This window comes from Haliotis rufescens, unplaced genomic scaffold (assembly GCF_023055435.1).
Source record: "Haliotis rufescens isolate VD_foot unplaced genomic scaffold, xgHalRufe1.0.p SCAF_2, whole genome shotgun sequence".
Classification (NCBI taxonomy): Eukaryota; Metazoa; Mollusca; class Gastropoda; order Lepetellida; family Haliotidae; genus Haliotis; species Haliotis rufescens.
The window spans coordinates 35,868,965-35,894,780 of NW_025963890.1; the positions used below are offsets into that span (position 1 = coordinate 35,868,965).

General features: G+C 40.8%; 1 protein-coding gene across 3 annotated transcripts in view; it reads left to right on the forward strand.

Annotated features, from left to right (window-relative positions):
* LOC124113094 (protein patched homolog 1-like) overlaps positions 1 to 25,816 on the forward strand; it is a 66,191-nt gene that overhangs the window by 30,801 nt on the left and 9,574 nt on the right. For 2 of the 3 annotated variants that reach the window (XM_046473351.2, XM_046473353.2), the window contains 17 exons: positions 1,029 to 1,146; positions 1,578 to 1,670; positions 3,821 to 3,942; positions 5,060 to 5,207; positions 5,419 to 5,550; positions 5,745 to 5,903; positions 6,079 to 6,174; positions 9,451 to 9,576; positions 10,106 to 10,224; positions 10,422 to 10,645; positions 11,092 to 11,255; positions 12,751 to 13,063; positions 13,348 to 13,493; positions 13,707 to 13,878; positions 14,053 to 14,333; positions 15,247 to 15,384; positions 15,949 to 16,091. In XM_046473351.2, the coding sequence (XP_046329307.1) occupies positions 1,029 to 1,146; positions 1,578 to 1,670; positions 3,821 to 3,942; positions 5,060 to 5,207; positions 5,419 to 5,550; positions 5,745 to 5,903; positions 6,079 to 6,174; positions 9,451 to 9,576; positions 10,106 to 10,224; positions 10,422 to 10,645; positions 11,092 to 11,255; positions 12,751 to 13,063; positions 13,348 to 13,493; positions 13,707 to 13,878; positions 14,053 to 14,333; positions 15,247 to 15,384; positions 15,949 to 16,091 (2,694 nt within the window). The remainder of the gene's footprint in view (positions 1 to 1,028; positions 1,147 to 1,577; positions 1,671 to 3,820; positions 3,943 to 5,059; positions 5,208 to 5,418; positions 5,551 to 5,744; positions 5,904 to 6,078; positions 6,175 to 9,450; positions 9,577 to 10,105; positions 10,225 to 10,421; positions 10,646 to 11,091; positions 11,256 to 12,750; positions 13,064 to 13,347; positions 13,494 to 13,706; positions 13,879 to 14,052; positions 14,334 to 15,246; positions 15,385 to 15,948; positions 16,092 to 25,816) is intronic. The other variant, XM_046473352.2, reaches the window with a different exon arrangement.

The following is a 25,816-nucleotide window of genomic DNA, read 5'->3' on the forward strand; positions in this document are numbered from 1 at the left end:
TAGCAAACTAGAGAACTACCCCAGCAGTAGATGTGACCCTCAGTGTTTCCCTGGCACATATCCTAACACACACACACACACACACACACCCTCCCCTGAAACTCCCAGTGACCCCCCTAGCCCTTGGTACAAACCAAACTAATCCCCAGGAAAGAGCAAGAGCCACCCCCGCCTGGCACCGACCCCCCACATTTCCCCTGTGGGTGCAGGTGCAGTGCCACTGGAGGAGAGCTTAGCCCCGATAGCCAGATAAAGAAATCTATCACTCAACAGGAATAAAACCCACACTCATCTCTGTTCAGTTTCACAAAGAAAGGAAATACAAAACCTACTTTGTCTTCACAAAATTATTTGTAAAAAATATCTATTTGTCAATTTCTTCTAAACTGTATTTCATAAGTAATTCTTCAGAATTTGAAAAATCTTTTAAAAAACAAATACATATTTGGTGCAAATTGTAATTGAAATTAGATTAAGTCATGGTAAAATCATACTCTATTTTTCTGCATATTATGACTGCCTGTTAAAGACTTTCACCTGCAATCTTACCACTGTGGATGATGTTAGTAGTAGACTATTTATAGTGATTGGTATGGAACATGACTTCCGCTAGTCAAATGTAATGAACCTGAAAGGGCAGCCACCACGTTGGATGGTAGTTTTTAGCCAGATAAAAAAGATAAAAAACTATCATGTTCTTTACAGACAGCCATTAACGTCGGTAGCATTTGACCACAGTTTGAGGGAAGTATATAACAGGTTCTCTTTAAATCCTCCCTCGTGCTCCTGGGGGCCTGCAGCCTCCGCAACCTCATCAGTGTCAGTATAAAACTCGTCAATTGCAAAAATAAACTGCCACTCAATTAGAATGCTCCATTTCTCATCATTCCAGAACTTGGGGCCATAGTACACTATCCAGGAGTATGTTTAGTATAAAGATAATACATGCTAACAGCTTCAGCTGTTTTAATTCAAAAATGATTCAGTGAAATTTGAATATAAAAACTAACATGTTTATTTTCTTTCAGGAACAGTATTTTTGGAAAATTAAGTTGGACGAACCTTAACCCAAGGGAGATGATTGAAAAACTGAGATTTGCCGAATCCTATTTTCCAGTTGAGGAGATGGAAGAGACCTTTGATAGGGTAAGCAATCATGTGGTCTCTCCTTAAGTTCCATTGTTCGAAATGTGCCTCTTTTCTCCCAGCAATGAATGGGTAACCGGTAGAATCAGATGATAATATAGTGGTTAACCTTCTTGCGCCGCACATGTACCTTGGGTTGTATACTCCACAGGGAGCTGAGAATGTAAATCGAGCACACACTGATCCGTTGATTGGGTTAAAAATGTGGCACTTTGAGCATGCTTAAGGCATGGATTTGGCACATTATCAATATGCACAATACCATTGTTATTTTCTTGTACAGATGACATACCTGTGTATGAAGTGTTAAAGGACTGATGCTGAAGGCCTTTAATAGCATGTCAATAGGTTGTCAATAGCTTTGAAATGTCTTGTAAATACCTCTAATATTGCGTCAATGTCTTGTCAGTATCCTGTCAATTTCATTCTAGGCGGGGATATATGATGCCTACATGACTAAACCCTGCCTAAACCCACATGATGAAGAATGCCCCGAATCTGCACCCAACTTCTACTCAAAAGAGGTAAGCACAATATTCATCTATAGTCCACATTTCCGACTGAACTAGCCAGGAAGCAAGCCTGTATGCGCCCATGCCCCCCCTGTATGCCACTGTTTCACTATTAGGGTAGCTTCCCTGCCCCCCTGGCCCTGGGGTCAGGTCATTCACCCCGAAGGAGAGACATCAGGGTGGCATTGAGAGAAGTGTATGGGAGAACAAACACACCTTTGAGGCAGTGATAACGAATGTTTTCTTTACGTGAGTAGCAAGACCAAGTGTGTTGGAATACGTGTGATTTCTGCAGTTTTATCAGAACCTGGCCTGGCTTGCAGTGTTCACGCAAGTTGTACCTTCCTGGCTGTAAACAGATGTAAACAGTGTTAATTGTAAGGGTAAGAATAGGCATGGGAGGACACATGCCTCGCCCATTGCCACCACACACCTGACCAGTGGACGTCTATTGCACGTCTATTTCTGCCACTGGGGTCACATGTTGGTGTTACCACTTAAATAAATTTTGCGACTCCCTTTATGTAAGTGCTTGAATTCTTTTTGCTCAATTCCCACTTTTATTCTCACTGTGGATATTTGGCTAGATGGCGTTTTCATATTTGACTGTGATGTCACTTTAGCATCACCTGGCAAGAGTTTTGCCTGTTTCCTTTACCAGCAGTGACTGGTAGCGTCAGTAGCATCTGCCTGTGAGTGGCTTCAGCTGTGATGACATTTGTACTTACAGCTGATTCTGAGTCACTCAGTTCACTGTCAGTGCATATGTTTAGCTATATTTTGACAAAAGAAACAACTGATAAAAGTACTAGAGAATGCTTGTGACATGGGTTTCTGATTACTGGATCATATGGCCTCTTATTCCTGGATCACTTGGCTCTGTCTGGATCATATGGCCTCTCATGTCTGATAAAATTGCCTCTATCTGGATCATATGGCCTCTGATATCTAGATCATATGGCCTCAGATATGTGATCACATGACCTCTGATGCCTGGATAATATGGCCTCTCATGTCTAATAAAATTGCCTCTATCTGGATCATATGGCCTCAGATATGTGATCACATGACCTCTGATACCTGGATAATATGGCCTCTCATGTCTAATAAAATTGCCTCTATCTGGATCATATGGCCTCAGATATGTGATCACATGACCTCTGATACCTGGTTAATATGGCCTCTCATGTCTGATAAAATGGCATCTGCCTTGATCACATGGCCTTGATCACATGGCATCTTAGTGTGATTAACATGTTTTGGAATTTGAAATTGACTCAGGACAATCATTAAATGGTTTTAAATACGAAGAAAAAATATCAAACTAATATATCTTTTCTGGTTCAAGTATTTTCGTCAAACAAAATTCTAACCTCTTTTACTTCACCTTTTTCAAGAGGTGTAATAAAGCTTTTCAGTCAGTGAAGTTGTTTGGATCATAAAAATCTGAAGTCATAAAGAAGTATAAATATTTGGGACATGACTGAAGCCCCAAAGTTTATAATGATGCCAAGAGCTATCAAGGATGCCTATTTCGAAATGAACACAGTATAAAGAGGCAGCCACACACCAGTCCACGTTGGAAAAAATTGCTTTATTGAAATAAACTCCGGTGACCCAAGTCTCATAAGCATGTTGCTAAATCTGATACTTCTAGCATTCATACGGCAGCATACCTCTGCTGATGAAGTTCCCTTAGAATCCCTCGTCTACATACACTGTCCTCATGACTCCACAGCTTTTGAGATGAAAGCTTTGTGGCTGATTAACTGATGTATCTTGTACAATATCTGTGTTTATTGTTCTATTACTCGACCGCCCCTAAATGATTATTGAGGACTGCACCTGCCAGGTTCTATTTGAAGATGGAAATATGCAGATTTTACGATATTTTGTTAAGTGCTGGTAGTGAAATGCACATTACTCTTATCTTCTTGCAAAAAAAACCTGAACATTGAAACAGAACTCGTTTTTTCTGACTTGAAATAACATTGACGATTTGAGGCACTTCCAACTTTGATTATCTGTTTTGTATTTTGTTTTAATCTTTTACCATCTAATTTGAATTAAACCAGTGACATAAACAAAATAGTTTTACTTCAAAATTTTATTTTCAATTCACAAGTGTATGTGATGTTTCATGAGTATATTTGTTGCCCCAGATACCGGACATTGGGGCGGAGTTGACAAACGGATGTAGTGGGTTTGCTACCAAGTACATGCATTGGGAGGAGGACCTCATTGTGGGCGGGGTCAAGAAGAACAAGACAGGCCACATCATCAGGTCAGTATGCTGTCAATATAACAGTCGTCCATATCACTTCTGTCAATATCACAGTCGTCCATATCACTTCTGTCAATATCACAGTCGTCCATATCACTTCTGTCAATATCACAGTCGTCCATATCACTGCTGTCAATATCACAGTCGTCCATATCACTGCTGTCAATATAACAGTCGTCCATATCGCTTCTGTCAATATCACAGTCGTCCATATCACTGCTGTCAATATCACAGTCTTCCATATCACTGCTGTCAATATAACAGTCGTCCATATCACTTCTGTCAATATCACAGTCGTCCATATCACTGCTGTCAATATCACAGTCGTCCATATCACTGCTGTCAATATAACAGTCGTCCATATCACTTCTGTCAATATAACAGTCGTCCATATCACTGCTGTCAATATCACAGTCGTCCATATCACTGCTGTCAATATCACAGTCGTCCATATCACTGCTGTCAATATCACAGTCCATATCACTGCTGTCAATATCACAGTCTTCCATATCACTGCTGTCAATATCACAGCTGTGTATATCACTGCTGTGTATATCTCAGTCTTCAATATCAGTTTGTCAATATCAGTGTTGTCAATATCATATCCATCCATATACCGTATTCGACGTAATAAGCGCCCAGGGCGCTCGAAAAAATAGAAATAGGGGGCTCTTATTAGAATATTATTTTGGTGGGAAAAAACAGAGTCGAAAGATAAATTTCGTTGTTTATGCTGACGGTCTGAACTGTTTATATACGACAGATATATTTTTCCAGAATTTAATTGCCCATAATTAAGGGTGCATATAACACACGAGTGCGTATTATACACGAATAAATAAGACTTCTGTACATTGATCAATCGGAAGGGATGCTAATTGGGATTGTTCACTTGCCAATATATTAGCAAATATTGCCGTGGGCGCTTATTACATCGAATACGGTAAGTGTATGACAGCTGTTTCCATCAGTGTTGTCTATATCACTGAGTCTTCTTCTCTGGACACGTCCATGTCCCTGTTGTTGTTGTAGATGTTCCATTTGTCAATCAGTCACCAACCAAACCTATATAAGGTATGTCTATAAATGGCAAATGTACAAGTGATGTTGGTTTCAGGGTGGAGGCATTTCAGTCTGTGCTCCAGCTGATGGGGGAGAAAGAAATGTTCGAATATTTTGATCAGACAAGTGATGTTGCCAGTGTGGCTTGGTCTCAAGACCATGCAAAGAGAGCTCTAGAAACATGGCAGAGGAATTTCTCAGATGTAAGTAGCGAAATAACCTCTTCAAGTGTGTTGTCCCCAAGTAAATGTGCTGTAACTAAGTTATTTATCTTGTTCTATTGAGGGTCTTGCTCAAAAGTTTTAAACAAATTAAGGAACAAAATAAATTCAGTATGTCATTGTGTCATATTTGGTTAACCATGCAATTATTTGTTTGTGTTTCTTGTCACTAAAAAGATATGTATATTTTCAGATTGTCAACAAGATTGCTAATGACAGCGCACGGGATAATGTTTATGCATTCTCGTACACATCGTTGTTGGATATCATGAAAGATTTCTCAAGTATCAGTGGCGTCAGAGTTGTACTGGGATATGTGCTCATGGTAAGTTCATATCGATTCATTAATTCAGTGTTAATTCAACTGAGTGACAACAGACTTTAATTTTAATATTAAAATATGAAAGTACCCAGAATGCTCTCCTGTTTAGAATACACCCTCGACATATGTTTAGTTTTCAACAAAATTTATGATCTGCATTTAAGTTTAACTAACTGTTTTATGACCATCTCTTGCAGTTTGTTTATGCGTGTGTGTCTCTACTGAAATGGAACGACGCTGTCCACTCCCAGAGTGGTATTGGAATGGCTGGAGTGTTGCTGGTGGCGCTGTCTGTGGCGGCAGGTCTTGGAGTGTGTTCTGTTCTAGGAATTAAGTTCAATGCCTCCACAACCCAGGTACAGATACCATACATTTCATCAAATATTTTGAATTTAAGAAGTTTGTTCATTTTAATCCAAATCTTATTAAAGCTTCAGAAAGACCTAAAAATAGAAAATGGTTATTTTTTCTCTACATGTTGATGTATGATTGAGAATGATCAATTATTTATTTTGTTATTTTCCATTTCAGATAATCCCATTTCTCGCTCTTGGATTAGGTGTCGATGACATGTTTTTAATTGCCCATACTCATGGGGAAATTGGGCAGAGCAAGATACCATATTCCGTAAGTGTTGTCTATTTCATGCAGTGTACATGGACATAGCAAGCTTTACTAACACATCAGTACTAACTTATCCATTGGGCATGCATGCATCAGTAAATGAAAAAAAATCATAATATTCCTGTATTAACATTAAATGATGTAAGGAATCAACCATAAGCTGTGGTCGATTTCACTTGTCGATTGCTCTTTTGATGTTATTGTTGATATATGTGTCAACATTACATGCATAGATTCATGTCTATATCAGTATTTGCTTCATTCCATGTCAGTGTCAAGTATTATCAACATAATGACAACCAACATGTTGGCCACATATTTCATTGCATTGCCTGAACCATCCAACATAATTTAACCACAAAGCTGTTGTTTCCGTCCCCAAATTAAAATATCCTGCATCGCCTTTCGCAGGTTAAGTAGGGAGTCCGTTAGATCTACCTGGAACAATAAACCCTCACACGTCGAGGAGCCACTCTCTTCATAGGCGAACAAATCATAGCCACAAATATACACAATTACGTAGTAGACTAAATACTCTGGCGTTTACAGATGCTATCCCATTGTTCTCGGTCGCCCCAATCTGAGTGGTGTTACACTATGTCTCTGTTGTTTAGCTTCGCAAGTGCTGCCTTAGCTAGTAAGGAGATTTTGTCTCGGCAGCTTTGTATTTAGGCTATGTCCATTCATAATGGCAGGTGTGTTTCTTTCAGTTTTGATTTGGATTAATTCTAATTAATTTATGAAATATTTCTGAATTTAGTATTCTTAATGAGTTAACATAATCTTTTAATAATTTTAAACTGCTGTGAAAATTTTTGTTCTTAAAAGCTTCAGGTTTTTCATGGTATTTGGGGGGCCACATGTAAAAAATATATCGATGGCATCATTAGGGTTAAAAGCACTCTTGGGATCTTCTTGCAGAAAGGAAAACAAGTTTTTTTTAACGTGACATGTTTGTATACATTGAAAGAATGGAAATGGGTCCGGCATTCCTTACAGATTACTTTTTGGGTGGCCTTCTTCATCATTATCTCCCTTTGTTTAGAGTTACGCGTTACACTATTCACTATCTAACAGCCCCCTCTGGGGGGTCAACCAGGAACAACCAGCTATAGACACTCTAGAAAACTCTTTGTCGAATACTCTCAACAAACTTTCAAAGTAATTTTATTTAATTTTAAGGTTTTTGTCATCAGACATATGACAATATTTTAAGTGTTTTTTTATTTATAATACTCTTTAAATATACCCATGTTTTTCAGCTTCACCATGTTTGGTGTTCATGTACCCTTTTGTGTATATACAGGAAGTTTAGAAGTATATTTACTTTTGCTTAGTTAACTAAACAGGATGAAAGACGTTAAATTTGTTATTTTTAAGTTTCTGTAATATCTACCAAGAACACCTGGGTAAACAAGATGAAGGCCCTTGTCTTGAAACCCCTGTATGATTGATTACATTGAAGTTTGCTAATTGTCTTGGCCATTGGCAACACTGCCCACCGGCCAGCACAGTGTGGACAGGTGTGTGTTAGAGTAGTGGTCAGCCTGCAATTAAGCAGAGGCCACATCAAATACTGACCAAAGGGAACATCAAACACTCGGGGTTAATGGGCACCGTCATTATCAGGCCGTGTTGGCGGGAGTTGTCCATTACCTCACTGCTCCTGTACTGTTCCTGTTTTTATCTGCTGCACCTTGCTCTTCTAATCATTGTGAATTGGACCACTCTTCCTCCCTGGGAATGCTTTGTTGAGATCCGACTCCTCTCAACTCGCTCACCATACCCACGAGACCACCTGGTCAAATAGACGTGTTGAGGCGTCAAGGACCTGTAGAAAACATGTACATTTCAGGGCTAGGGGTTACGGCAAAAGTCACAAATGAAAGAAATGTGAAAGATGTTGATTTCTTTTGGCCCAGTGTTGATATTATTTGTTGTAAATTCAAACAGGATTTGGCTCCGGTCTTGCCTTGTCATGACAGGATGCAGGGGGCGCTCCAATCTGTTATCGTTGAGACTTAGCATGTTACCCTTCTTTGCCAAAATTCTTTCATATTTGGAGAATGTTGTTTTATCCAAATTCCATTGTTGAAATAAGTGCAATGTAAGACATTATGCAGTGCGTGAAAGACTGACTTCTCACAACATTGCTTCATTCTAAAGTTGCTTGTTGGGGAACAAACACAATTCTTGGTGTGAATTGTCTGTTTATCTATCCTATGCTAGTAGTCAAGATGGGTATTGGATGTCCTGCTGACGAACACTGGCCATCTGTTGCTACCTGGCTGGCATAGTGTGTATTCATACCCAACGTTTTGATTACAGGTTGCTATGATATGGTTGAAAGCAATGTTTCTCTCATTCACTCATTCTTCATTCCCCAAAACCAAATTTACTTAATTATCAACTGCTAAGACTTACATAGAATAAAAATAAACTACATAGAATTTAATTCTAATAAAGATTAGATAGAATACAATTTTTCTCTCTCTTAGTGTCATGAGTACCTTATAATGCCATGTTGTCCTCTATGTTCAGTGCATACATGGACGATGTAAGTTCTGGTGTTACTTAATCTTATTGATAGTCTTGCTGTTCCAAGTGTTTCCCGTGTCATTGTCTCGTCTATTGCACGACGTCCTGGTCTATTCCCTAGTTCACTGTATGCTTCTATGTTCTTATTTCTCGGTGTTCTTAACGTTGAAATGGCATTATAAGCCAATGAAAACATTCACTTTCTTTTCACTGTCACATGTCAGCTGTTGAAATTGATGCATGTATATTTCAAGAGGTTGTTCACACTTTCAACATTCTACAGTTTCATAAGCTATTTGATGTTAATCAACATGTGGAGCAAGAGTGAGTGAGTGAGTGTTTGCTAAATGCTGTATCAGCAATTTTGCACTTTTCACAGCAAACAAAATATGTAGTATTGTTTTGTAAAAACAGAAATGTTTCTTACTTGCTGACAGTTACAGATTATGCTATGTATTCAGAAATAACATGCATTGTAATTGTAATAAATTTCTTTCATGAACATGTACATTTCATTGTTAATAATTGCATATTCATTTACTGGGAATCAACGTGAAGCATTTAGTAATATTTTTTTCGATATTTTTTCTTCTGTTTAACGCAGTATCAGATGTTGTTTTCTTTTACATAGTTTCAGAGGTGTTGTTTCTTTTACATAGTTTCAGAGGTGTTGTTTCTTTTTCATAGTTTCAGAGGTGTTGTTTCTTTTACATAGTTTCAGAGGTGTTGTTTCTTTTTCAGGAGCAAACAGGTGAATGTTTAAAGAGAACTGGTGTCACCGTGCTTTTGACATCAATCAGCAACATGTTAGCATTCTTCACAGCAGCCATAATACCAATCCCAGCATTGCGAGCTTTCTCCTTACAGGTACATGTCACTACATATTTTATGAACTGTTAAAAAAACTTTTGCAGACATTTAAAAAAAATTCAAGCTTTTTTCACTGTTGTGTCACCTATCATTTTTTATGAAGCCATTTAGTTTTAATGATATATTCTGTATTACGCTTGACCCCAGCCTGCTTGACCTGGGTCTGCACTGAGCGTGACAGGAAGTAGGGCCAGATGTCCATCAAATGGCCTGTTATACGACCCGAATACAATCAATTACCATCCTGGAGAGGCCTATAAACCTCTTAGGAGCTGGGGAGAGTTTGCCACCCACACTGTGTGGAGTTCTTGGGGGTCAAGTAATTTGATCTTTCACCTTCTGTTGGAGGCTGTAGTGTTCTTAATTGATTTACATGTAAAGTAGATTAGAAAATAAATATGTGAGGGTCGGATTTATGTTTTGGGGATGGCTGTTTGCTGGATCAGATTGGGTATTTTTCTAAAAAAATTGTTTGATTCTGGTTAATTTGTTAATTTGAATTCATATTTAATGCATTTTTTTTCAGGCGGCAATCTTGGTTTTGTTCAACATGGGTTCAGTTCTACTTATATTCCCTGCCATTATCAGTCTTGACCTAGTGCGCAGAGAAGACAAACGCTTGGATGTCCTGTGTTGTTTTCAGAGGTACATACCCATTGTTGTTCTTTTCGTTATTGTTCATTTCATTGTTGTTAATTTCATTGTCGTTCATTTCATTGTCGTTCATTTCATTGTTCATTATTACAGATTTGGATAATATTATGTAATAAATCATCCCTTACCCTGTCAATCGAAGAAATAAAAAAGTTTGACATGATCGTTACTCAATGTTTTGTTTTCAGTCCTGGAACGACACAAGTGATTGAGCTCCAGCCCCAGCCCCAAGATGTGGAGGCCCCCCAGCGGGAGGCCAGTCCCCCACCCAGCTACAGCCCACCCCCCAGCTACAACACCGTCATGCACAACACCATCACCCACTCCTCGCCCGATGGTGGTCACACCATCACCACACTAGCACCCAACGATGGCGCCTTTGTGCAGCGGAATAACTCCATATCATCAGCAGGTAGGTCATGATTCCTTATAGCCATCTGGGAGGGTAGCGATAAGTGTCGTTGGATGTTGATTTCCATCCGAGGAAATAACTATGTATCGACTGGTAAGTTACAGATCATGTCAATATCATTGTGATTGCTCTGAACTCCATATCATCTGGTGTGTGATTGATGTTTTACAACAATATCATGTTGATTTCACTCCGGAATAACTGGTAGTTAAAGGTGATACCAATATCATGTCGATTTCACTCTGAGAATCAACTCATGGAATGGCTGCCAGATCTGTCAATATTATGTCGATTTCAGTTGTATGATAAATGCAGTATCACAAGTGTTAAATAAAATGAAAATATATACAGTTCTTTGTCGTTTTAAGTGATGTAGTATTTGTAACATAAAACTGATATGTATCAAAAAGGAACATATCTATAATTTAAGTTACAAACTCTTTTAGCAGGTAGTCCATCAACAACGTCATCTCGTCAATGTCTGACGCCCGAAGAGAGCATGACATGCAGAGACCGGTGTGTACGAGCTCAGCGCGAATGTCTCTCCTGGTCTCTAACATGCTTCGCTACAAACATCTATGGGCCTTCTCTTCAGAAAACTCCCATGAAGGTATGTACATTTCATATCTATTTCAAACGACTCATCCATTTCAGACTTGCTGATTAATACAACAAAATGATTAACAAGTGTCAATTTGAAACCAGTACATTTGTGATCGCAGTTAAGGATGCATTCCTTCAAAGAGTTGAGAACTCCAAAACGTGAAATTCTAGCGTGATATTTGTTAGAGTGGAACATAGACACATCACCACTGTTTGCAGTGATCATTAGACGCCGGCCAAGGTATGATCTTTGTTTGTCTCCGTCCACTTGCGTCAATAGATCATGTTACACTGTTTGAGCAAGGGGGCTTACCTGGAGCTTATACAATAGACAGAAAGACAACAATAGCTGGCTCTCACCTGAGGTAGACTGCTAACGAGCATCACCTACAGGTGAGCTTGAAACCCCTAGGTAACAATAACTAGTCAGGTATTTTTCAACTGGACATATGGAGACATTGAAACTGTGCTTATTGCGGAACTTGAGCCCGAGTCAGGATTTTTAAGTCCAGACAATGGTTTTTATTTTCACTCATGACTTGAAGGGTTTTTTACAGGAACACTATCATGGGATTGGAGGCATTTTTATGGTGTTCTTTAGAAATATTTTCAATTTGATGAGTAAAGTGATGTGTTTGTGTTCTAAGATAGTATCAGTCTATTCGGGACTGTTGTTGTTCCAGGGATTATGGCTGCTCGCCTCCCCATCTTGGGAGATTTGAGAACTGTGTTGTATATATGCGAAAGAAGGAATATGGGAATTGCCATAAAATCAAACAATTAATTAATAAGATTATTAAAGGGTATTTGGTAGTTGATTTCATGTGAAAATAATGTGAAACAAAGTATAATATAAATTTATTACCGGTATATATTTTCTCTATGTCTTAAGACGTTTTATAGGTATAATGGATTTCCAGCAATTTATCCTGATTGTTCAATACTGTTTTGTATAATGATTGTTAATGTAGGGGTGTCATGATTCACTGAAGTGTCAATACATGGTGAATTTGCACCTGTTGATGTGACGTGATGGGAGTTCTTATGTATGGATTCATTTTTAGATTCTGTGTTGATTTTCACAATAATACGGCTTGGTAAATATGGGGGCTGGCATTACCTTACCACCTATCATGAAACACAATGCTAAAACTGATCTTATAAATGATTAGAACAAGCCCAAATTAACCCAGCATGTGATTGTAACAAGCTGGTTGATAGCAATAACTTCTTGACAGCATGGCCACATTGAACATGGGACATTTCACACAAAAACAGCACACAATTATGTATCATGATAATATCACATTGTGACTCAATTATCACGATATGTATCAGTATGAGAGGGAGGTGAATGGACATGATATATATTTTACTTACTTTTAGAAGTTGGAAACCCTTTAGACATGTTTCTGCTTAGGATCGAAAGAAGAATGAGAAATGCATAATGCACAGGATAAGTTGAAAAATGTATGAAGTTTCCTTTCTTTTTTTGGTTTCAGGTGTTTGTGGTTGTGTTCTTTTTTGTGTTCCTGATTCTGGGCATCTGGGGAACGGTACAAGTCAAGGACGGTCTTGACCTTACAGACGTTGTGCCCCGTGGAACTAAAGAACGCAAGTTCTTGGAAGAACAGACCAAATACTTTGGCTTCTACAATATTTATGCAGTAACTCAGGGAAACTTTGACTATGCAGGGAGACAGGATGTCTTGTATGACTATCATAAGGCGTTCCAAAGGGTGGACAAAATCATCAAACGTGAAGACGTGTCTGTGCGACCATTCTGGCTCGATCTCTTCAGGCAGTGGTTGTCAGGTATGTTGATTTGAGGCATCAATGATAGTGCTGTAACTTCACATGTAGCAGGGGTAGCAAGGCAGTCTAGTGGTCGACTTGTCAGGGTTGGACTGGGTTTGATTCCCAACTTCTTAGTTCACACTGTTGTTTAACCTCTAAAACAACTCAAATGGTAGGATCTTTTAGTTTCATGTAAATTTCGGGTGTCAGTGTTTCATGCACAGTAGTTTTGGCTTGCCTTTGTGCAGTCTGAGAGTGGGATGTATGCACTCCTCAGTAAAGTGTCTGTGGTTGGTCTCCAGATCTTCAGACGGCTTATGACAGAGAGCAGCAAGATGGACGCTTCTATGAGAAGGGATGGTACGACAATGCAACTGGAGAAGCAGTTATGGCTTACAAGCTTCTGGTTCAGACAGGTGATGTCAACAAGCCCGTCGACATGGAGCAGGTAGGCATTGCATGTTCATTTCAATTCAATGGATGTCTGTACATTTCACATATATTTACATATTTACATTACACATGATAATTTAAGCAAAATATAATATTTTTATCAATATAAGGACAATTAAATGTAAGAGAAGATATCTTCACTTACAGTGATGATAAAATGATGTTGTGAAGAAATGATTAGATTTATGTATTTTTTGTATTTAACCAGGCAAATAAGATTCGACTCGTCGATGACAAGGGGTTCATCTACCAGCCAGCCTTCTACAACTACCTGACAGCGTGGTGGTCCAATGACGTGATAGCCTATACAGCATCCCAGGCCAACTTCCATCCCGTCCCCAACTCCTGGGTCGACGACAAGACTCAAGTCAACTACAAAAGTAGGTAGCAGTTATGATGATCTCATTCAACAACACAAAGAGTACAAGAGTACAACTCCAAGCCTGGACCTTCTCTATGTGTTGTACTCCGAATTCTGTGGTGATACAGGCATGTATTGACTCTGACTTTGTGATTGTAAGAGTGGTATTTATGAATGGCACTTCTTGTTTCAGTCCCCAAGTCCCAGCCCCTGATCTACACGCAGCTTCCATTCTACCTGACCAATCTGTCAAACACGGAGGAAATCATTGAAGCAATTGTGAACATCCGTCATATCTGTGACCTGTTCTCGGCCAAGGGACTCCCGAACTACCCCAGTGGCATCCCCTTCACGTACTGGGAGCAGTACATCAACCTGCGCTTCTACATGATGCTGTCAATCATCTGTAGCCTCGTTGTCACCTTCATCGTCCTCACAGTGGTGCTAATGAATCCATGGGTCGCCCTTATTGTGGTAGGTGTCCTTTTGATTTCATCGTCGTCAATGTCATGTACATTTCAATGTCAATGTCTTGTACATTTCAATGTCAATGTCTTGTACATTTCATCACCATCAATGTCTTATGCATTTCAATGATGTCAAATTCATGAAAACTTCAAAGTTGTCAATTTCATTGTCATTCTGTGTATATTTTATTGTTTTACACAACGATTTCTATGCAACCAGATTCTTGAATTGTTACAGAAACATATTTTATATATCGTATGCCTTGTAAAAATCTATAAATTTTTTGGGTTACAGATCATTGCAATTTCTCAATTTAGTTATGCCAAAAAATGCCAGTGATGAAGATTTTTCATGAGGATCATAAATTGAATAACTTTTTAAAATTTAGACCACCATGTGAGTCCTCAAATTTAGAGAGTAATCATGCTGTCTTGAATTTTATTTGAACAATATTTTTAAATTTAAAGTTTTGTTTACTAACTACCGAAACTGCATGAGGTATTTTGTGGTAAGAAAATCTAGAGTAATGAGAGAAACACCAGCAGACAGTGTTTGAGCAACAATCAGTAGCTGTCAATGTTTAGGAGTATGTCAATAGCAGAAAGTGATGGAAGACGTTTCCCAGCAGGGATGGTGCTTCCACACGTGGGGAACCCATTGACATAGCCATGGTAGTACAGATGGCTTCAGAAGAGGAATTTAAATGTTTGGCCATATTCATATGTTTATTTGTTGCAATGGAACTTTTCGAGATGATTGCAACATTTTTAAAGACACTTAAACATCTATGCATAGACATGAACACCACCAATACGAAGAATTGAAGTGAAAAAAACCATCAGAGTTGGCATTAATTTTATAGGGCTTTGAATTTGTTTATGTAGTCAACAGCGTTTTAACTATTTCCCTTATTTGGCAGGTTGTGGTGCTGAGTATGATTCTCTTGGAGCTTTTTGGCTTCATGGGGATTATTGGAATCAAACTAAGTGCTGTACCAGCCGTCATCCTCATCATGACGGTGGGAATCGGCGTGGAGTTCACCCTTCATGTGGCTGTGGTAGGTCTTCTTCCCCCCCCCCCCCCCCCCCCCCTCCTCTCCCCCTCAGACTGAGAAAACAACAGCAAAATACAACAAGCAAATGTCAAACGCTGAGCCACAAATTTTGGCCAGTGATTTGCTGTTGATTAGGGCGGGATGAGACTGTGTAGGATTATAAAGTCGTTAGTATGAATAAATAGAGGAAGTCTTGCCGCACATGCTTCTGATTAGGCGTCAGTTTCGAAAGGTCAGGCGAGATCAAGGTCTGATTGACAGTTACTTGGAGCTTGGTTGTGTATTCATGTCTTGCATGTGCACCCAGGTGTAATAAACTGTTGCACATTCCTTCAGTCTCCATGCAGGGAGGTATTCTCATTCAATAACTTGGTCATTCATCAATGTGAAACTGATTTGTAATTGATAACACATTTACATGCCGAGGTTCCTGTAAGGTTTAGTTTTATATTTATTATTGTTTTTTTGTTATATTAACTGCTACTTTTTTCTAAATCAATAAACAGTAAATCATTCATGTGCATGGTTGCTCGGATGAATTAGTAACATCACATTTCTTCCTGACAGGGATTTATCACATCAATTGGAAATCGCAATAGACGCATGTTGATGTCGCTGGAGCACACGTTCGCGCCTGTCGTGCATGGCGCCGTGTCCACTCTACTGGGGATTATTATGCTGGTGGGAGCAGAGTTCGACTTTGTCGTAAAGTGAGTACAACATTATGTCTTGTTAAGTGGAATCCACGGAAAAAGAGAGAGCTGAAAACACAGTTGAAAAAAATGATTTAAGTAATTAAAAAATCAGTGTAAAAATCCTGTTTGATTATTGGTATGACCAACTGTCTCTATTTCCCCTTTGATTCTTTTTGTGTACAGTCATGCCTCATTATAAGGACGGAATTAGCCTTGCCCATGTTTGGGACTATAGCAAGTTAGGCATTGAACACAGTCCTGTTATGATGAGGCGAGATGAACATTTATGCTTCTTGATTTCATAGCCTCTGGACAGCATGATATGCCATGTGGACTGTGATTGTGTCAGGTGGACTTGTTGATCACATGACATGTGGACTTGTCAAGTCAGGTGGACTTGTTGATCACATGACATGTGGACTTGTCAAGTCAGGTGGACTTTTTGATCACATGACATGTGGACTTGTCAAGTCAGGTGGACTTTTTGATCACATGATATGTGGACTTGTTGTGTCAGGTGGACTTGTTGATCACATGATATGTGGACTTGTTGTGTCAGGTGGACTTGTTGATCACATGATATGTGGACTTGTCGTGTCAGGTGGACTTGTTGATCACATGATATGTGGACTTGTCGTGTCAGATAAACTTTTTGATGGCATGAATCTGTGTTAGACAACTTGCCTTTGTAAACAGGGTGAGAATCTGTGTTAGACAACTTGCCTTTGTTAACAGGGTGATAATCTGTGGTAGACAACTTGCCTTTGTAAACAGGGTGATAATCTGTGGTAGACAACTTGCCTTTGTAAACAGGGAGAGAATCTGTGTTAGACAACTTGCCTGTGTAAACAGGGTGAGAATCTGTGGTAGACAACTTGCCTTTGTTAACAGGGTGATAATCTGTGGTAGACAACTTGCCTTTGTAAACAGGGAGAGAATCTGTGTTAGACAACTTGCCTTTGTAAACAGGGTGAGAATCGGTGTTAGACAACTTGCCTGTGTAAACAGAGTGAGAATCTGTGGTAGACAACTTGCCTTTGTAAACAGGGTGAGAATCTGTGGTAGACAACTTGCCTTTGTTAACAGGGTGATAATCTGTGTTAGACATCTTGCCTTTGTAAACAGGGAGAGAATCTGTGTTAGACAACTTGCCTGTGTAAACAGGGTGAGAATCTGTGTTAGACAACTTGCCTGTGTAAACAGGGTGAGAATCTGTGGTAGACAACTTGCCTGTGTAAACAGGGTGAGAATCTGTGTTAGACAACTTGCCTTTGTAAACAGGGTGAGAAAGTGGAAGTAAAAGGGAGAAACTGTGGAAGAGGGGTGAGAAAATGCGATTTAAAGAAATTCAAAATTTAATGCAATAATTATAATAAGTGGTCTGGATTGTTCTGAAAAAAAACTGAATTGGTTAAATTAACAAGATCAAGCATGAAACAGACATGACAAGATCCTAAGGTGAAATTGATGTGAAATGAACAATGAATGTTCCACAAGCCCTAGTGAGATATATACAGGCTTTATGGCAAGTCACGTATGAGGGGAATGTTTATGATGCCACTGGTACACCTGATCTTTTGAGGCAGATGTGTCGGTATTAAAGAACAGCCACCCAGTAAGCCTGCCTGATATTGTTAGCTTCAGTTGCCATTATCATAGTAAGTGAGATTAGTGGGAGATAGGAAGGTCTGGCTTTTGGCACAGTAATAGGGAATGTATTTAGCTTCCATCACATTGAAAGAAAGCCCTTGATGAATCAGTTAATCTGATTTTCGCATCACCGACCTTCGACTAATATTACCTACCCCTTTGTTTTTTTCTGTCTCTCGTAACTGTCACAGTGTTTATCTACCAGGAACTTACACACTCTGTGCACAGCCTGTCCCTGCTTCCCAAACATCGGAAGTAAAATTATTTAAAGTCGCAACATGTCTAAATCGGGTATTTTAGATGAACATTATTGTAGATCGTTTCGATGAGGGAATTTTGAATTTGTGTACCTTGCTTTGGAGATTTGATGTAAGTTGTGTCAGGAAAGCTCAATTGTGTTTGAAATGACGAAAACATGTGGCTTTTCTCAGATGTGATTTTGAGTGCTGACTGAGGGAGGGAACAGCGTGGGTTCAGTGTTTTATAGGCGAGAGGTTTTATATGGAGACTGTTGGTGGCGTGCCACATGGACAGCTAGCAGCTTCCAGTCTACAGGCATTGCTGTACCTTCCCTTGTAGTCCACATCGGAATGAGCAGACAGATATAGTACACAGTCATGTGTGACTTGTACACTGCAAATGTACATCAATTATGATGTCATACTCTTTGAAAACTTACACCTCAATTGCCAGCAATGATGATCGGTTTCATTTGTTTCTTTTAGAGTTTTTACATTGATGGACGTGGGGATAAGAGGAAGTGACATAATGTTTTTGCAATTTACTTGAAGGTTCTGAAGCAAGTCTTAGAAAAAATAAAGTGGTATTTTGTTTAGTGTCTCAAACTATTCTGTGGGGCCTGTGTTGTTTTCATTTGAGTTTCCTCAAGTAAAAAACCTGTTGGGGATGTTGTTTGACGCAGTTTATGTACTGTATAGTCATCAGGTTAGCCTCTAGTTTCTGAAAGGGTAGGAAATGATTTGGTTTCAAGATCTACTTTTATTGAACACCCAAGATGACGGGACAATTTACTTGAGAATTAGATTGCGTTTCCAGAGAAGGCAAGGATAATGTTGAACTGGTAACATTCAATGGTAATTTATTTTTTGTGTTTACTTCATTTTCAATTTTTTGGGGCTGGGAAGTTTCTTCCAATTTTGTCTTGATGAGAAACCATATGTTTACAAAAAATGTATAAAATATCATGTCAAATGTATGAATCTATTCTAAGCATAGTGTTTTAAGTGTATTTTTCTGAAAAACTAGGTATGTTTTATTTCTGTTAAAATAGATGTTATGATAACAAGAAGAATATGCAGAATTGTGAAGCCGGCTTACCAGCATGATATTTGGAAATATTTGCATGTCCGTTTTGACCCTGGTTGTGAAATACTGGGCCACCTTGATGACACATGTCAATGGTATGCTATGTACAACCTGAGAACCTCATCCATTTCACACCCAGCCAAAAAATTAAATCTTTCACAATGAAGACAAGAGGTACTTAAAACTGGAAAATCTTTATGAAAACACAATCAACTCACAGAACATTAGTGGTATGGGAAACATAAACCAATATTAAGCTTTTCAAACAAGGTGAAAGTGGACATGTGGGGGAAGACCAGGAGCGTATCGGGTGAGGGACAAAGGCAGCTATTGGTGGTCACTCAGCCATGTAGGGCTATTGAGGGACGGTCAGTCAAATTGGGACTGAGAGGCTATAAAAACATGGCGGTACTGCGAAGGCGAGACCACCCATGTTGGCTGTGTGAGGAATTTCCCCCTCAAAGCCGACCCAGTGCTCAGCCCTTCCTAGTTTCAGTGGCTGTGATTTCATCAACAGCCGATACCAATAATAGACGCCTACCGTAGTGCTTGCACTCAAAGAGCTTATGTTGGAGCTGTCATAGACAAGTTGCTGATAATCAGATTGGTGTTGAAAGAGTTGACAGTTTCAAGTTGTTTTTTTCCCAGGTTGTAATGTACAATTACATGTAATTTGATTTTGAATATTTCATAGTTTTTAGGAGTGTTATCATTAATACTCAAGGAACATATTCATTGGGTTTCTTTTCCAAATATATTGTTTTGTTTATAATCATTCACTGTCAGTAGATTTGAACTATTTTGGAAGTAAATCATGAAAAAGTTAACTGACAGATATATCCTTGTTCCGTTCAACACATAAAGTTCAGAATCTCACCATTATATCATTGCTTTGTCAACAGAAGCCTACATAATCAAGATGCAATTTAAGATTGCCCAAGTGTAAAATTACTCGCCAGTTCATTCATGAAAGCCGGCCCTGCTCCGTCCCAACAAAAACGTACAGTTCAGTATTCAAATATGTCATACCCTTTTCCTTCCCCACAGAAACGAGTTAGAAGATCCCTAATCAAATAATTATGAAGTCTTCGAGGCAGTTGTGGTTGAAAAAATCCGCAATATGTCAGTGAATTGTGGTCGACTCTCAAACACAGGACTACATCCTCGCTGCCTGCTGTAAGAAAAGAGACTATTAAGTTTTACATATAAATCAGCATAGCTCAATATTTATGCTCGTCTACACCACTCCTCTTCTCTGTTGGCTGTGTTTGGAGGAGAGAATGGGGTCGACCCCCTTGAAAGTAGTGAGTGGGAAACTGCCAATATGGTTTTTCGCAAATAATTTCTAGGTAAATATGTTTTGGTGACCAGGCTAGGCTTCCATAGTCTGTTTGCCTCAGTGTAATATGAGGCCCATTTATCAGAATTGTAGATTTTTACTTACAGTACATATTTGCATATGACACCTCTTCTCTTAGTTAACAATACAGAATAGGAGATCCTGTGTGTGTTGGTGACATGTTTCTATTAGTATGTTATCTTGATGATATTACATACTGAGTGATGGATTCTTGACGTACTGAAATACATTGCTTGACACGACACAAACTGACAGATCAATTGGAGAGAGAAGAGAAAGTTCACTTGGACATACTAATGGCCATATTGGCAGTATTTAGACTTGAGAAAGGGGTTAACTTGCATTGAAAAAGGAAAACTGCTTTTGAAAGAGTAGATGAATGAATTTTATCAAGAAGTTGCTATCTCTCATACATTTATGACTCACATTTTTTAACCTATAGAATAGACCAGACCAATATATTTTTTTGTTTGACATACTTTTTGGTCAATATGCAGTTGCTGTCAATAAAAACAATTGAAAAAAATAATTTGGGGGTTAGTTTGAAGTTATTTTACATTTATAAAAAAATATATAATAATTTTTGTTAAAAAGAAGTGAAAGGCATATTTTTTATAATATTTTACCCATTTTCATGAAAATAAGTTCTGTCTACCTTTATGGTCAATCTTTAGATAGATTTTCACATTAATGATTCTGATCTGTCAACTTTTGTTCAAGATTGTATTTCTACGTCAATATTAGTTAAATGAATAGTTGAACCAAAGTTTTAAGGAATTTCGCTTGACCTTAAAATTAGACTTGATTCATTTAACATGCTGATGCAAGATGGTGACTGTTGGTACTTCCTGTGTTAGACGGAGCTCAGTCAGATCTGCATGGTAAATACCACAGTAACCGCGTCAGTCCACCCACAAAAGGTCACCAATTCCTACCGCAACCGAACAAAGAGTGTTCCTCTCTCTGCCCCAGAGAGTGTTCCTCTCGCTGCCCCAGAGAGTGTTCCTCTCGCCGCCACAGAGAGTATTCCTCTCTCTGCCCCGGAGAGTATTCCTCTCTCTGCCACGGAGAGTATTCCTCTCTCTGCCCCGGAGAGTATTCCTCTCTCTGCCCCGGGGGTGTTCCTCTCGCTGCCCCGGAGAGTGTTCCTCTCGCTGCCCCGGAGAGTGTTCCTCTCTCTGCCCCGGGGGTGTTCCTCTCTCTGCCCCGGAGAGTGTTCCTCTCTCTGCCCCGGGGGTGTTCCTCTCGCTGCCCCGGAGAGTGTTCCTCTCTCTGCCCCGGAGAGTGTTCCTCTCTCTGCCCCATGGTGTCATTGGATAATTGTCTTTAAGAAACAGTATTTTGTTGATAATTCTCGAATTGTGAATGAGTGAGTTAAGAGTTCTTGTTGATGAGCAGTACTAACCTTATTGTGATCCGAGATCTGTGTGTACAGAACAGACTTGCTGTTCTATGAACTGTAGATAGGATAAATACACAACACTTTTTATGTATATATATCTGTATATGTATATCATGATATGTTTACACAACACAAGGTGGGCTAATGTATAAAGATAACATTATAATGAAAAAGCTGATGAGATAGAATTAATGTACAAAGATAACAATAGGTGTAAGGTGGGGTATGTTCCCTGGAGTGGGAGGTTTTCTCTAGGGATGGGGCAGTGAGGAGGGGCAGGGTCAACCAAGCACTTGATGAGGTCAATGATCACATTCTTCAAAGGTGTTGTTTTATAAAAGCTTATTGTCATGTTTGGGAACTTCTATAAATAGTTGTGTGGAAAGTATCTATTGGCAAGTGGTTAATACAGACAGAATGACCACAAGAAGAAGATATGATAACTGATTTCTCTTTGCTGCTGGGAAACTAGCACATATGGCCAGCTTTGAATTTTAGTCACCTTTGTGAATAATAATCTGATCTGTATGCAGGTAACAATAAATATTATGGATCAACCAAATGTAGCTTAAATTCAATGGATTGTTTCAAATGGGAAAGAAATGATAAGATATTTACAATTTCAGTATAGTATTAGCACTAGTTATTTGAAATATTTGAATAGGAAATACTGAAATTTCAAATATTATTATGGGATATTTCTACTTAATCACAAGTCTTTTATGTATCATTCTTAAGGGCTTTTCTTCATCATTTCATTCCACATGTTAATGTAAGCAAACTGTCTCAGTTTTATATATGAGGTTCTTGGTGTTATTTTCTGGCTGTTTTTCAGCATATGCTATTTTTATCATGTTTATTGCTATTTATGAGAATTAATAGGAAGTTGTGATAATTATTTAAAACATTGGGCTGAATTAGTTTGTATCATTTAAAGAAAAACAAATCTTAAATATGTTCATTCATGACATGGCCTCTGTCATTGTCACCCACCACATGACCTTGCACACTTCACGAACTCAAGGTCATATGATAATCAGCACAAAAATTGATGTGATGTTTTTTTGGTAAAATGGCCAACCAGGATTTGTTTAATAAAAACCTCCAAGGGAACATGAAGAATGAAACAGTATGGCAGTCCATATCAACCCACTGTTCTTTATAGGGGGCAGATAGCTGTTAAAATGTGCCCTTTTATGTCAGTGGCTCAAATTTCAAATTCAAATACCAAACAACCAGAGGTAGTAAAACACGTTTTTAAAGATTTTAATTTTTTATGACCCTTCGGAAGCATTTTTTATGTGGTCTTTGTGCAAGATTTACAGATACAAGAGATTGGGTTTTGTGTTTCATGTTGGGGTATTTTCACTAGATGTGAGCAGACGTCAAAAACCAAGTCAAAGTGAAGTATCGTCAAAAAGGATTTAAGAACATGAAACTGCTTACTGCCAAAGAAACGAGAACGATTTGGCTGGAATAAATACAGGATCAGTGTTTACCTCAGAATTGGGAAGTACGTATCTGTTTATCATTGTAAAACACAGCTGGGAAATTGAGGAAAGCCCGCAACGTTTTAGTGCCTCTGGCAAGGCTGGCAACTCTCTTCTGCAAGGTTCGTGTGTGGCATTTGCTGGGATGCATGCTATAGCCAGACCTACACCAGCCAATTCACATATGATTGGAATTTCAGTTTTGTAAATAATCCTAGAGTTCAGAACTTGTGTGTTTGCAGAGAAAAAAGTTAAAAAGTGGAAAATCTGATGATATTGTCAGATTGCGAAAACTATCTATTTCTCATTTCTACTGGTTTATTGTAGACAGGAGATTATCACTGCAGGCTTTATGTCATTAATGCCCCACCTCCTGGTCACTACCACGTTACTACAGAGACTCAACCACCACCATCTCCCCCACCTCCTCCGCCCCACCCCACCTCCCGTAGACTACCACGTTACTACAGAGACTCAACCACCACCATCTCCTCCGTCCCACCCCACCTCCCGGTCACTACCACGTTACTACAGAGACTCAACCACCACCATCTCCCCCCACCCCCTCCGTCCCAACCCACCTCCCAGTCACTACCATGTTACTACAGAGACTCAACCACCACCATCTCCCCCCACCCCCTCCGTCCCACCCCACCTCCCAGTCACTACCACGTTACTACAGAGACTCAACCACCACCATCTCCCCCCACCCCCTCCGTCCCAACCCCACCTCCCGGTGACTACCACGTTTCTACAGAGACTCAACCACCACCATCTCCCCCCACCCCCTCCGTCCAACCCCACCTCCCGGTGACTACCACGTTTCTACAGAGACTCAACCACCACCATCTCCTCCGTCCCACCCCACCTCCCGGTCACTACCACGTTACTACAGAGACTCAACCACCACCATCTCCCCCACTTCCTCCGTCCCACCCCACCTCCCGGTCACTACTACGTTACTACAGCGTGAGTGAGTGAGTGAGTTTGTTTTTACGCTGCTTTTCACAATGTTACAGCAATATCATGATGGGCGACACCAGAAATGGGATTCACATATTGTACCCATTTCGGGAATTGACCTGGGTTTTTGGCGTGACAAGCAAACACTTTTACCACTAAGCTACCCGACCGCCCCAAGTTACTACAGAGACATAACCACCACAATCTCCCCCACCTCCTCCGTCCCACGCCACCTCCTCCCCCAGGCACCCTCTACCACCAAACCCCAGGCAACCTCCAACCACACACCACCAGGCACCACCCACCACCAGGCACCACCCACCACCAGGCACCCTCTGCCACCCAACCCCAGGCAACCTCCCACCACCCACCACCAGGCACCACCCACCACCAGGCACCCTCTACCACCAAACCCCAGGCAACCACCCACCACCAGGCACCCTCTACCACCAAACCCCAGGCAACCTCCCACCAGGCACCACCCACCACCAGGCACCACCCACCACCAAACCCCAGGCAACCTCCCACCACCCACCACCAGGCACCCTCTGCCACCCAACACCCTCTGCCACCCAACCCCAGGCAACCTCCCACCACCCACCACCAGGCACCCTCTGCCACCCAACCCCAGGCAACCTCCCACCACCCACCACCAGGCACCACCCACCACCAGGCACCCTCTACCACCAAACCCCAGGCAACCTCCCACCACCCACCACCAGGCACCACCCATCACCAGGCAACCTCTGCCACCCAACCCCAGGCAACCTCCCACCACCAGGCACCACCCACCACCAGGCACCACCCACCACCAGGCACCCTCTACCACCCAACCCCGGGCAACTTCCACCACAACCCACCCATCACCAGACACCACCCACCACCAGGCACCCTCTGCAACCCAACCCCAGGCAACCTCCCACCACCCATCACCAGGCACCAGGCACCCTCTACCACCCACCACCCACCAGGCACCGCCCACCACCATGCTCCACCACCCAGGCACTACCCACCACCAGGCACCACCCACCACCAGGCACCACCAAAACCCCAGGCACCCACCACCAGCAGGCACCACCCATCACCACCAGGCACCGCCCACCACCACCAGGCACCACCCACCACCAGGCACCACCAAAACCCCAGGCACCCACCACCAGCAGGCACCACCCATCACCACCAGGCACCGCCCACCACCACCAGGCACCAGGCACCACCCACCACCAGGCACCACCAAAACCCCAGGCACCCACCACCAGCAGGCACCACCCATCACCACCACCAGGCACCGCCCACCAGGCACCGCCCACCACCACCAGGCACCGCCCACCACCACCAGGCACTGCCCACCACTACCATGCTCTACCACCCACCCACCACCAAGTACCCTCCACCACCCACCACCAAGTACCCTCCACCACCCACCACCAAGTACCCTCCACCACCCACCACCAAGTACCCTCCACCACCAGGTACCCTCCACCACCCACTACCAGGCACGTCCCACCCACCAACACCAGGCAACACCAACCACCAGGTACCCACCACC